Consider the following 14,999-nt stretch of genomic DNA (forward strand, 5'->3'; position numbering starts at 1 on the left):
CAACTCCCAGGGTGCACAGCTTCTCTGCAATTTAGTGTTAGCATGAACTATTTGCAGACTTTGCTTCTTGTTCCATATGGTCACTATTTCTGGCTAGAATATATAAGGCATCCCATTATTAGGAGGGGTTTTAGTGCTGTACAGTGATTAAAAACAATACATAATGTATAACAAATAATGCATAACATGTAGCATAGATATTAGGGTTTTAATCTAACTCTATCCACACTCATCTATGCCTGTCTATGCTTTACAGAAAACATGATAAAGATAAATAGGTGTTTAGGCCTCTGGGGTGTACAGTGTCTAGCTCGTCGATCCATTTGCTCTCTCTTTGTATTAGTGCCTTTTTCCTGTTTCCACCTCTTTTGGGTATTGGTATGTGATCTATGGCACAGCATCATAGACTGGACACTGAATGTCCTTTCTCCAGGAAGTGTTTGGCCACTGGCTAATCTGTTTTACCCTTTTCAATGGCTAATCTGATACTAGACCTGTGTGTGGCCATTCTCTCTTTCAGGGTACATTCCAGTTTGCCAATGTAGACATCACCACATTGGCATTTAATCATATACACCATGTATTTTGATTCACAGTTTAAAGGGAATTTAATTTTATACATTTTGCCTGTATGGCTGTGTGTGAATGTGTCCCCTAAAATTTGGTTATCACGTCACATAGCCATGACATTTATAACCCCTGGTTTCCTCTGCAGAAAGTGAGTGATTGGTTTTTCATATTTTTCCACTGTGTCTGATTGGACTAACATGTCTCTCAAACTTCTTCCCTTTCTATATTGGCTCTTCTTTTACATATGGGGTCAATCTTTTATATATTTGCAAGACCCTCCAGTTCTCATTTATGGCCTTCCTTAATTTCCATGTATCAGTGGGGTAGTCTGTTACAAAGTATAGTATATTACTGTCTGTCTCCTTCCTTTCTGGTTGGTGTTCAGACATGGCTTTCTCTTTACTTTCCTGTAGTATTTTGTTTGGGTACCCACGTTTTGAATATCTCATTCCCATATCATCCACTGCAGCCTCCCTTTCTTCCACCTTGGAAGTGAGTCTAACAGCTCTGAGCATTTGAGCGTTGGGCATTGATTGCAGTAGGTGCTTTGGGTGAAAGCTTTCAAACTTAACCAGGGTGTTCCTATCTGTGGGTTCCCTATAGATCCTTGTGTCTATCTGTCCTTCTCCTTATAGATCTCTATATCTAGGAACTCTATTCTATTGGGGTCCCATTTTGGCACAAATTTAATAGGGCTAGGCAGTGTGTTTAATTCATCTGAGACCTTTATCAGTGTCTCCTCTCTGCCATACCATACAAAAAACACATAATCTATGAAGCGCCTGTATCCCCTGCCATGTTCCTTAAAAGTAGGGTTGTCAAAGATATATTTTTGCTCATAGAAATGCATAAATGTGTTGACATAACTTGGGGCTACACGTGAGCCCATTGCAGTTCCCATTCTTTGCAAAAATATCTCATTTCCAAATTTGAAGTAATTTTTATGCAACACAAAGTGCAATAATCGGGCAAAGTATTCTATTGGTGGGCCTCTTTACTCAGTGTTGTTTTTGAGCAAGTCCCTAACAGCTGTCATTCCCTCTTTATGAGGTATGCATGTATATAAATTAGACATATCCATGGTAACAAATAGCATATCCCTTCAGTATTCTCTATCTTTCCCAGTGACTTAATAAACTCTGCTGAGTCCTTTATGTAGGATGATAGCATTTTTACACAGTCACGTAGGTGGTCATCCAGGAACTTGGCTATGGGTTGGTTCAGTGAATCAAATGCAGAGATGATAGTTCTCCCTGGTGGCGCCACTAAGGACTTGTGAATCTTTGGGAGCACATAAAAGACTGGTGTCTTTGGGTATTCAGCCATCATATAGTCTCTCATTTTCACTTATCCATCCATTGGTGACCCCCATTGCTAGGATATCCTCTAATTCCGTTTTATATTCCCAAGTGGGGTTCCTGGTTAGTGGGATATAATTACCCTTATAGGTATACATATATATTTGTGCAAAATACCATCATATATATGTAGAAATACGTATTTATGAATAAATAGAACGTATTCTGCTATGTGAAGAACTTTGGAATGTGAAATATTCATATTTTCATGTTGGGTTAGCGCACTTGAGAATATGTGATCAGGTTTGCATGCAAATATGGGTGTGAGGTTTTTTTCTCCACTTTTTTGCTATTATGGAAGAATACATTAACGCGCTCAAAATATTCTAAACCCCTTTTTGCACTCAACTGATTAGCACAAGTAAAAACTTTTTATTTTTTACTTCTAATACAAGTGCTACCCGACACGCACAAAAAGCTTACTTCTAGCGGAGTTAGGGTACAAGTGGGAGGGTTAAATACTGCTCCACTTGTAATCTGTCCCTATATAGGTTAGTATTGTTAAGTTGTTATTGCCTGTAATGGGGAAGTTTAAACCATAGTTTATTTACCTCCACACTGCCAGCCCATTGATTTAAATTCCTGTAAAGGCTAATAACGCTGAGAACTTATTACACCCATATGGCTGCTAGTAACACAGAACAGTATAGTTACACAAAGAGGGCCAATGGCACTACTAATATTGGTTATAACCCTTAATAAAACCCCTGTATTGTAGAAGATTAAGTAACCTAAGTATATGGGGTATAGGTGCTTGGTGTATTGACAACGACTGTACAAATTTGAGAGTAGGAAGACACTTACTCTACACATTTAGCACTCTGGGTTTAGAGAGTAGATTTCAGCTAGAGTAGCTGATACTGATTAAAAAGCCTACATTTTTCAAATTGGACTTGTGGAAAAATAATAAAACTTAACTTTTATTTAGTTATCACATAAAATAGGAAATGTATATTTAAAACCACGCTTAGGATCCTCTAGTAGTATAATTCATATAAAGTAACTTGTATATTGCAATTGATAAATAGGTTGAGAGCGAACAGAAAAATGGTGTACCCTGAATGCTATGACTCTTTATGTGATAACTGGGTATCCCAGAATAATCAGTTAAATGAGATCTGATAATATATTGTAGCGTTATTAATGGTAACTGAGTTTTGTGAACATGTACCTCCTTACAGATCTCACTGTATAATCTAAAGTTATCACAGATATTACTCAAGTCATTGGCACCTAGTGGGTGTCAATCTTCAGAGTTCCTACCTAGACGGCGTTATACAGGTTTACAAACGTGGCAGCGTTTGTACATGTGTGTGTATATATATATATATATATATATATATAAGTATGCACTTAGGCGGGATGTCAATGTACATATAGTACTATTTTAACAATTCACTTGACCCAATAATACCCTGGTGTTAGCTAACCGGAGTTATACAGGTCTATAAGCGTAACAACATGTATGTATATATATATATGTGTGTAGGCAATCACTAGAGAGCATGTCATTGAGCATTTAAATCCCAGATCCCAGCATATTAAGTATGATACAGTAGACATATATCTCCCCAATTTGTATAGTGATATCCCTTAATGATTATGAAGTAAATTTATACAACAGAGACTAGCGACTGTTAATATTAAATATAACAGGAAAGAGAAATAGTACAAAGGATCAGCTTTGCGGTGCAACTTAGTTAAAAGTTCTAATATGGTACATGCTCACGAAGTGAAACTGCACAAATGTATACGCTTGATTATCTAGTAACAACAATTCATTAGCCCAGCTGGTTACATTTAAACTAAGTTGCTACATCAACCAAAATATAGAGCGGAGGTTACTTGAGCATGGGAGCAGATCGATATACTACAGTAAGAAAAAAATAGCCTAAGCCTAACTAAAAACACAGGAGCTCCTAGGACTCCTCACCAATACTCTAGCCTTCCTGACATGTTTCGCCGGGAACCGGCTTTCTCAAAGGATAGTCGCACCGCCGGGTTGTCAGCATTTTATAGCGTGTACAGACACGCCCACAAGTACGATGTCATTCTCTTGCAGGGCAACCATTGGATATCTTGTGTAATTTAATTGATGATTGTTGATATCGTATCGCCACACATTGACACTGTTGTAAATCTCTTCAGCCCTGATTACCTATTGGATGCGAAACTGATAAGGTTAAATAACAGATAAATTCAATCTGAAAATATAAAAGTGTAATACAGATAGGACTGTGTAAAGTAGAAGAGTATTTCATTTTAGAAGCTAACTTCTACTACTGGTGATGTGTGAACTTGTCAAAAATTAATGTGATGCAATAATATACTAGAAATAAGATTCTATTTTAAATATACATTTCCTATTTTATGTGATAACTAAATAAAAGTTAAGTTTTATTATTTTTCCACAAGTCCAATTTGAAAAATGTAGGCTTTTTAATCAGTATCAGCTACTCTAGCTGAAATCTACTCTCTAAACCCAGAGTGCTAAATGTGTATTCTTTTTTAGAGAAAGTCTCTTCCTTCTCTCAAATATGTAATACAGAACAGTAATTTACCCCTCAGATATCAACTGGTGCACCTAGTGTGGTGATGGCAAACCTTGGCACTCCAGATTTTTCGGCCCTCCAGACGTTTCATAACTACATTTCCCATGATGCTTAGGCACTCTGAAGTCCAGTCAAGGCATAAGCAAGCAACATGTGTTAATGACTACTTCTTGGTGGCAGCCATCTTAGAAAGTCCAACACTTTATTTGTACAGTAAGAAGTTTTTGACTGTACATGTCTAATCTCACACGTCAGTAATTACATTTTCATGGCAGTGGCAATCTATACCTCATTTATATGTAGCACTGCATGCATGGTACTATAGCACATGCACAATATAAATTCTTTATGGCATTAGCTAGCTGGGCATGATCTCCATTATATTTAGAAAGTAATAGCTCCAGGTGCTAATGGTTACACATTTTATAATTGACATTTGCAGTTTTACTGGCCAAGTCTTAGGACTATAGCAGACCACACAACTGTCCCTATTTGAGAGGGACAGTCCCTGATTCTGAGCTTAGTCCCACTGTCTGAAACAGCCAAATGTCCCTCTTTGCAGAATTTCCCTGAGCCCCACGCACAGACCCTTCATTCATGCCCACAAACCACCCAGGCACACCCACAGAACTACCAAGTCACACCCATGGACTGCCCAGACACACCCACAATCCCATCACTAACCACTCACTATCCCCCCCAACATGGCTCCTCACACAAAATGGCAGCTCACACAATCAACCTCCTGAGAGTTTCCAACTGTCCATATATTGCTGGATTATTAAAGTTTGAAAGCTCTTCCCCTCTGTAAATCTTACAGCCTTCCCTTTAGTGCAAATGTTCCATTTTTGTAAGCATAAACCGGAACTACCCAGATTTTGCCAATGTTCAACTCCAACCCCATTCACTGTAAACATGTGATTCTAACTCCCCAGTCACAGCCCCTTGGACTTGTTTCCCTCACACTTCGTGGACTTTCCAGTCCTGGAAAACAACTGTTGAGAGGCATGCTTGTTATAAAGATAAGCTGAGATTCATAAAATGTCTATATAGTCTGTACAATATGTAAACATTGTTTAATAAGCTGATTTCAGAGTGATTGATGCAGTAAATTATTTAATATTACAGAAATACTGATCATCATAACCAATTGACTTTGTACTCATTTATTTTAATTTTCTAGCTTGCTGAAAAATATGGTCCGATTTTCACTTTCTACTTGGGGTCTAGCCCAGCTGTGGTTCTGGTTGGATATGATGTCATGAAAGAGGCCCTGCTGAATTCCTCTTATGATTTTGGAAATCGAGCTCCTGTCCCTCTAATTGATAATTTCCAGCATGGTCAAGGTAAATTGTGCATAAACTTTGCTAGACAGAGGTTTTTTGCACTTGTTGGGTTGCTATTTATTCTTATTTATTAAAGGGACAGTCTACTCTAGAATTTTTACTGTTGTATTTAAGCCTCTGCAGACTACCCCCCCTTATTTCAGTTCTTTTGACAGACTTGCATTTTAGCCAATTAGTAACCTCTCATAAGTAATTCCACGGGTATGAGCAAAATATTATTATTTATTTGTATAGCGCCACAAAATTCCATGGGTACAAAGATAGGGGTATACGACAAGGGTTTGTGATAAAATTTTGTAAGTTAGGGTTAATACTTGAAATTGTATTTTGGAGTGTATGGGGAGCCAGTGTAGAGACTGGCAGAGCGGAGCAGCTGATGTAGATCGGTGACTTAGGTGGATGAGTCTAGCTGAAGCATTCATAATAGATTGGAGGGAGGAGAGGCTGTGTTTTGGAAGGCCATTTAGAATATCTATTCCTACTATAATGTGTTTAACTGTGTACATATATACATATACAGGGAGTGCAGAATTATTAGGCAAATGAGTATTTTGACCACATCATCCTCTTTATGCATGTTGTCTTACTCCAAGCTGTATAGGCTCGAAAGCCTACTACCAATTAAGCATATTAGGTGATGTGCATCTCTGTAATGAGAAGGGGTGTGGTCTAATGACATCAACACCCTATATCAGGTGTGCATAATTATTAGGCAACTTCCTTTCCTTTGGCAAAATGGGTCAAAAGAAGGACTTGACAGGCTCAGAAAAGTCAAAAATAGTGAGATATCTTGCAGAGGGATGCAGCACTCTTAAAATTGCAAAGCTTCTGAAGCGTGATCATCGAACAATCAAGCGTTTCATTCAAAATAGTCAACAGGGTCGCAAGAAGCGTGTGGAAAAACCAAGGCGCAAAATAACTGCCCATGAACTGAGAAAAGTCAAGCGTGCAGCTGCCAAGATGCCACTTGCCACCAGTTTGGCCATATTTCAGAGCTGCAACATCACTGGAGGGCCCAAAAGCACAAGGTGTGAAATACTCAGAGACATGGCCAAGGTAAGAAAGGCTGAAAGAAGACCACCACTGAACAAGACACACAAGCTGAAACGTCAAGACTAGGCCAAGAAATATCTCAAGACTGATTTTTCTAAGGTTTTATGGACTGATGAAATGAGAGTGAGTCTTGATGGGCCAGATGGATGGGCCTGTGGCTGGATTGGTAAAGGGCAGAGAGCTCCAGTCCGACTCAGACGCCAGCAAGGTGGAGGTGGAGTACTGGTTTGGGCTGGTATCATCAAAGATGAGCTTGTGGGGCCTTTTCGGGTTGAGGATGGAGTCAAGCTCAACTCCCAGTCCTACTGCCAGTTTCTGGAAGACACCTTCTTCAAGCAGTGGTACAGGAAGAAGTCTGCATCCTTCAAGAAAAACATGATTTTCATGCAGGACAATGCTCCATCACACGCGTCCAAGTACTCCACAGCGTGGCTGGCAAGAAAGGGTATAAAAGAAGAAAATCTAATGACATGGCCTCCTTGTTCACCTGATCTGAACCCCATTGAGAACCTGTGGTCCATCATCAAATGTGAGATTTACAAGGAGGGAAAACAGTACACCTCTCTGAACAGTGTCTGGGAGGCTGTGGTTGCTGCTGCACGCAATGTTGATGGTGAACAGATCAAAACACTGACAGAATCCATGGATGGCAGGCTTTTGAGTGTCCTTGCAAAGAAAGGTGGCTATATTGGTAACTGATTTGTTTTTGTTTTGTTTTTGAATGTCAGAAATGTATATTTGTGAATGTTGAGATGTTATATTGGTTTCACTGGTAAAAATAAATAATTGAAATGGGTATATATTTGTTTTTTGTTAAGTTGCCTAATAATTATGCACAGTAATAGTCACCTGCACACACAGATATCCCCCTAAAATAGCTATAACTAAAAACAAACTAAAAACTACTTCCAAAACTATTCAGCTTTGATATTAATGAGTTTTTTGGGTTCATTGAGAACATGGTTGTTGTTCAATAATAAAATTAATCCTCAAAAATACAACTTGCCTAATAATTCTGCACTCCCTGTACGTATTTAGACATGTGTATGTATGTATGTATGTATTTCTACCTTAAAGCCCTTTGCAGCCCTTTTTTTCTAACCTGACCTCATATCTTTGATGCCTTATAACCTTTTAATGCATTTTTTTAAAAATAATCATTATCAGGCAGTGTTATTATGAGTGTAACTGTACTTTTAAATGTATTTTTAAGTGTTTTGTGCAACTTTTTAGTCTTGCATAACAGTTAGCCAGAGCTCTGAAGTCGCGCTAACCCAATGTGTAATAAATGTTATTGCGCTCAAGCGAACACGTTTACTTTCAACTCGTAATAAAAAGTAAAAAAATCCAAATTTTTTTTAGCACACCACTCGTAATCTACTTGTGAGTCTACAGTTGCAGCAAAAACCTCTCAGCCCCCTACCCCCCACTAAAGAACTAATCAGTGCTATTGTCTACTGTTTACATAGTTTTTCTATAAATAATTCATTTTTTATTCATATTTTCAGCATAGGTTTCTACAGGTAAAATAGGCTATTTCAAATAGCAAAATAAAGGTAAATAAGATGTATGCAAACAATAAAGTACACCCCAGCATGTAAAATTGACCATTGCTAACACACTGTTCCTTTATATAACAACACAAAAGGGCCGATTTATCATCGGTCTGTCCGACATGAACCGCTCAGCTGATCATCTGCGACAGACATCGATGAATGCCGACAGTATACGCTGTCTGCATTTATCATTGCACAAGCAGTTCTTGTGAACTGCTTGTGCAATGCCACCCCTGCAGATTCGCAGCCAATCAGCTGCTAGCAGGGGGTGTCAATCAGCCCGATCGTATAGGATCGGGTGGTTTGAAGACCGCAGCCTCATAGGCAGCAAGCCAGTTATGGAGCAGCGGTCTTAAGACTGTTACTTCATAACTGCTGTTTCCGGCGAGCCTGAAGGCTCTCACGGAAACAGGGGAAACAGGGGCATCAGGGGCCGTTCGGCCCTTGATAATTCGGCCCCAAAGACCGCATTCAGCTGTAAAAAATAAAATAGTTGTGTGCCGATGAAAAAATGCAGAAATAAATGTTTTATACTATTTATTATATGTGCATTTGGACTTGGACAAATGCAAAAAAACACCAATTTTGTAATTTATTTAAAAACACAAAATGACAGGCCCCTTTAACAAATAAGTGCTAGATTGAAAGTGAAGCACTCTTCAACTCCACTGGAAGTAAATTGTTTCCACAAGTGAAATCTAATGAGTGCTAACTTCAGGACTTCCCATATCGCGACCACATTAAAGGGACATTATACACTAGATTTTTCTTTACATAAATGTTTTGCAGATGATCCATTTATATATAGCCTATAAAGGTTTTTTTTTAAAATAAATGTATGGTTTTGCTTATTTTTAAATAACATTGACCTGATTTTCAGACTCCTAACCAAGCCCCAAAGTTTTAAAGTATACCGACGAATACTTACTCCAGCTTTCTCCTGTTCGTCTAAAGAGTCTTTTCATATGCAGAGGAAGGGGGAGTGCCTGTTTTATTTGCTATACATCAACTTTAAGTAGGTTTTCCAGCAAACCTTTTTAACAGAGATAAATGTAGAGCTTCTAATAAGGTTTTATACTGGATTTTTAGATCAGCATTTGTGCATTTTATTATTTATAGTAGTGTCCATTACATGCAGTTATATGAAAATTGGTGTGTACTGTCCCTTTAACTTCTTCTCCTCCTCATTGACTTCAATGGAACGTGCTTTAAAAAAAAAAAACACTTATCGCTCGCACTATAACACAACAACACATTAGACCTACAGTGCTAAAGCCTAAAGTTATTATTATACTTTATTTATGAAGTGCCAACATGTTCCGCAGCGCTGTCCATGGGTACAATTCATTTAAATAAAACAATGATATAACAAGACAAAGTTTAAAAACACATACAGAAGAAATTGAGGGCCCTATTCCCATGTGTACTTAAAATCTAGAGGGGTAGGAGAATGAGAAACAGGAGGTAAGGACTGCACGATTGAGAAAGATGTTAATGCAGAGTTAGATGAGGGAAATGTTGTTAGGTAAGAGAAATATTGAGTTGGTTGGTAGGTTTCTCTGAACAAAAAAGTCTTCAGAGAGCATTTAAAGGAAGACAGTCTAAGGCAAAGCCTGACAGCACGAGGAAGAATGTTCCAGAGGGTAGGTGCTGCACGACAGAATTCCTGCAGTCTAGCATGAGAAGAGGTGATAGTCGCGGATGCAAGGAGCAGGTCATTGTTTGATCTTACTGGGCGGGCTGGAGTATACTTGTGTATTATAGAGGATAGGTAGTGGGGAGCGGCGTTAGTGAGAGCTTTGTATGTAAGGGTGAGAATTTTAAATTTAATTCTACTGTGAATGGGGAACCAATGAAGGGACTTGCAGAGAGGTGCAGCAGATACAGAGCGACCGAAAAGGTGAATCAGCCTGGCAGAGGCATTTAGGATGAATTGAAGGGGGGAGAGGTGGGAAAGAGAAAGGCCAGTAAGTAGGTTATTGCAGTTGTCAAGTCAGGAAATAACAAGGGAGTGGATTATTTGCTTTGTGGTGCTAGCGCTCAGAAAAGGGCGAATCTTGGAAATATTGCGTAGGTGGTTGCGGCAGGATGTAGAAAACGATTGGATGTGGGGGAAAAAGGATATATGAGGATGAAGGGATGAAGAATTCTTCTTTGCCGCTTGGAGGAAGACATCGCCCGGATCGGATGAGGAGTTCGGCCCGGTGTGGTGAAGACAAGGTAGGGAGATCTTCAGGGGGGTAGTGTTAGGCTTTTTTAAGGGGGGTTTGGGTGGGTTTAGAATAGGGGTATGTGGGTGGTGGGTTGTAATGTTGGGGGGGGGGTATTGTATATTTATTGAAATGCAAAAGAGCTGAATTCTTTGGGGCATGCCCCACAAAAGGCCATTTTAAGGGCTGGTAAGGTAAAGAGCTTTGAACTTTTTTTAATTTAGAATAGGGCAGGGTTTTTTTTGTTTTTTTGGGGGGGCTTTATTATTTTATTAGGGGGCTTAGAATAGGTGTAATTAGCTTAAAAATCTTGTAATTTTTTTTTATTTTTTGTAATTTAGTGTTTGTTTTTTTTTGTAATTTAGTTTAGTTTATTTAATTGTATTTTTAGATAGATGTTTGTAGTTTATTAAATTTATTGATAGTGTAGGTGTATTTGTAACTTAGGTTAGGATTTATTTTACAGGTAATTGGGTAATTATTTTAACTAGGTAGATATTAAATAGTTAATAACTATTTAATAGCTATTATACCTAGTTAAAATAATTAACAATTTACCTGTAAAATAAATATAAACCCTAACATAGCTACAATGTAATTATTAATTATATTGTAGCTATCTTAGGGTTTATTTTATAGGTAAGTATTTAGATTTAAATAGGTATATTTTAGTTTATAATATGAATTAGATTAATTTAATAAGAATTTAGTTAGGGTTGTTAGGGTTAGATAGAGTTAATATAGTTAATATAAATACTATAGTAACTATATTAACCCTAATATAATTAGCGTTAATATAGTTAATATATATAATGTAATAACTATATTAACTATAATATACTTAGGGTTAATATAGATAACATAGCTGGCGGCGGGGTAGGTAGATTAAATTAGGGGTTAATAATTTTAATATAGATGGCGGTGTAAGGGGCTTACATTAGGGGTTAATACTATTAATATAGGTGGCGGCGGTGTAGGGAGGGCAGGTTATAGGGCAAAAGAGCTGTTTACTTTGGGGCAAAGCCCTGCAAAATGCCCTTTTAAGGGCTGGTAATAGAGTTTATTACTTTAGGGGGATTAGATTAGGGGTTAATAATATTAATATAGCTGGCGGCGGTATAGGGGAATTAGATTAGGGGTTAATAATTTTTATATAGGTGGCGGCGGTGTAAGGGGTCAGATTAGTGGATAGATAAGGTAGATGGCAGCGGTGTAAGGTGTTCACATTAGGGGATAGATAAGGTAGGTGGCGGCGGTTTTAGGGGCTCACAGTAGGGGGTTAGTTTATGTAGATGGCGGCGGGGTCCGGGAGCAGCGGTTTAGGGGTTAATAACTTTATTAGGGATTGCGGCGGGGGATCGCGGTTGACAGGTAGATAGACATTGCGCATGCGTTAGGTGTTAGGTTTTATTTAGCAGATCGCGGGCGACAGCTAGATAGACATTGCGCATGCGTTAGGTGTTAGGTTTATTTTCTAGCTAGTTTAGGGAGTTACGGGGCTCCAATAGTCAGCGTAAGGCTTCTTACGGCTGCTTTTTGTGGCGAGGTGAAAATGGAGTAAGATTTCTCCATTTTCGCCACGTAAGTCCTTACGCTGCATATTGGATACCAAACTGCGCTGGTTTGGTATACCTGCCTATAGCCCAAAAAACTACGGGCGACGGCAGAAATATACGCGCGTAACTTCTAGGTTACGCCGTACATAGGATACCAAACCAGCGCAAATATTGGCGTCGCCGGCTTTTGCGGGCGACGATTTTTATCGGATCGACCCCCTAGTCTGTTTGTTCTGTGATATGGTCATTAGAAAGGCAAAATGCCTCAGCCATTTTTTTAGCCTCTTGGTTGAAACTTTTGATTCACAAAGCTTATTGGAAGGCGGGTTAGTCTCCACCTCAGAGAATTACAGCTCATTCTACTAGATCAGTTGCCACATGAGCTTTCAAGAATGAGACTTCAGTTGATCAAATTTGCAAAGCGGACACTTAGTCTTCTCTGCATACCTTTACTAAATTTTACCATTTTGATGTTTTTGCGTCATAAGCAGCTTTTGGTAGAAAAGTAATTCATGTAGTTGTCTTAGTTTGAGAATTGTGCCTATATTTGTATTTTTTGGTCATAAAAGACATTATTTTGGGTTTGGATTATTTTTCTCAGCGAAATAATCTGTTTTTTGTTTTATCCCTACCTTTCTTGTTACTTATAGACTTCCACATCTAGGGGTCGATTTATGAAGCACCGATGCTGCTTCTGACCCACTCTGCTTCAGTTCTGCCTGAAGCGAAAGTTAAGAAGCAGCGGTCCTATAACCGCTGCTCCTTAACTCGTCCTCCACCTCTGAGGTGGCAGACAGCAATCAGCCCAATCAAATATGATCGGGTTGATTGACATCCCCTGCTAGTGGCCAATTGGCTGTGAATCTGCAATGATAAATGCAGAGAGCGTATGCTGTCGGCATTTATCGATGTGCGGAGGACATGATACGCTACATTGTATCTGCCTGCACAATAATAAATTGACCCTCTTGGGTATTATATCCCATACGTAACAGCTTGACTCTTGCCACCTATATGAAAGAAAACATAAATTATGTAAGAACTTATCTGATAAATTAATTTCTTTCATGTTGGCGAGAGTCCACAAGGCCCTGCCCATCTGGGGTTGTTATGTTTGTTTTAAGCAGATATTTTTACCTGATCCTCTTTATTGACTTTTGCTCCTTAAACACCTAACTACTTGGTTATTCTTAAGTTGGGAGGGGTATCAATAGGCTTTGGGAGACTATGCCTCCTCCTGGTAGGACTGTATATCCCATACATAAAAACTTGTGGACTCTCGCCACCATGAAATAAATGAATTTATCAGGTAAGTTCTTACATAAATTATGTTTTTTTTGCCTGTGCACCTGTCTACTTTTAATAGGCCAAGGGTATTTTTTCCTGGTTTTGCACAAATTCAGATGCTCCGGAAATAAAATGAAAATTTAAAATGAATAGTGTATTCAAGCATTTTCTATCTTCCATACAAAAAAGAAACATGTACACATGTCAAAAATATATTTTGCCAGAAAAAAATGTTAAGTAAAAGCTGTTTAAACTAAAATGTAACCCCCCCCCCCCTGCAAAAGTGACCACTTTTTGATGTAAAAAAGGAAAAATGTTGACTACAATGTTCCTTTAAAGGAACAGTCCAGTCAAAATTAAACTTTTTTGATTCAGATAGGGCATACAATTTTAAACAACATTCAAATTTACTTTTATCATCAAATTTTGCTAATTTCTAAGTCCTTAAAGTCTGCCTCTTATTTAGTTTTCACAGCTAGAGGGCGTTAGTTCATGTGTGCCATATAGTAACATTGTGCTCACGCATGTGGAGTTACCTAGGAGTTAGCAATGATTGCCTAAAATGCATGTCTGTCAAAAGAACTAAAATAAGGGGGCAGTCTACAGAGGCTTATATACAAGGTAATCACAGAGGTAAAAAGTGTATTAATATAACCGTGTTGGTTATGCAAAACTGGGGAATTAATAAAAGTAATAAAGGAATTATCTATCTTTTTAAACAATAAAAATTCTGGAGTAGACTGTCCCTTTCACATTCAATAACAAGTTTAGGAGCTTTTCATGAGTCAGTTTTCCTTCAATAATCAAAATTTGACGTGTAATTTATATTGTGCTTTCATTATTTATTTCAATAGGAGTGTTCTTTTCTAATGGAGAAATCTGGAAAACAACTAGAAGATTTGCTCTTTCCATCCTGAGAGACCTTGGCATGGGGAAGAGTCCAATTGAAGGCAAGATTATTGAGGAGTTGCATTACCTAAATGAATTAATTAGGTCGTACAATGGTGAGCCATAGTATGTTAACCTCATTATGTACGTTCAATCATGATAAGGCTTTTTCTACATGGAACAATATAGACTGAACTTCTGTTAATCACATATGAAGCTATGAACATCACTCTTTGTGCTTGCCTTCTTTATATAGGACAACCAATCGCCTCTACTAGACCAGTGAGAACATTATACCTGAAGGTTTCCCAGGTTACAGGTATATGAAATGTTTTACTCTATAAACATTTTATATACCTCTGAAGTAACCAGCATCCACTTATTCACAAGTAGGCTTATCACCAAACTGTCCAAATGGTTTTCTATACAGATTAGAAGTATTATTTTGAGTAATACTCCTTTGCTTTTATCCCTATTCACGTTACCTTGCTCATCTACTTAAAAGAGGGGATCTAGTGCCTGTGTCAACTGCCAGCCCAGGTTACTCTATACTATCCAAAAGAGCAAGTTACTATTTCTCTGCCAGTTCCCAGCTGAACTTGTTCCCTGTTTATAAGCAAGTG

The 14,999-nt window shown here is 38.2% G+C and overlaps 1 protein-coding gene across 1 annotated transcript in view; it reads left to right on the plus strand.

The window, feature by feature from the left end:
* The window catches only part of LOC128641800 (cytochrome P450 2W1), a 200,988-nt gene that overhangs the window by 21,682 nt on the left and 164,307 nt on the right, over nt 1–14,999 (plus strand). Inside the window, exons 2-3 of the mRNA XM_053694337.1 lie at nt 5,664–5,826; nt 14,343–14,492. Coding sequence (XP_053550312.1) covers nt 5,664–5,826; nt 14,343–14,492 — 313 coding nt within the window. The remainder of the gene's footprint in view (nt 1–5,663; nt 5,827–14,342; nt 14,493–14,999) is intronic.

The sequence above is a fragment of the Bombina bombina genome, chromosome 11, assembly GCF_027579735.1.
Source record: "Bombina bombina isolate aBomBom1 chromosome 11, aBomBom1.pri, whole genome shotgun sequence".
Classification (NCBI taxonomy): domain Eukaryota; kingdom Metazoa; phylum Chordata; class Amphibia; order Anura; family Bombinatoridae; genus Bombina; species Bombina bombina.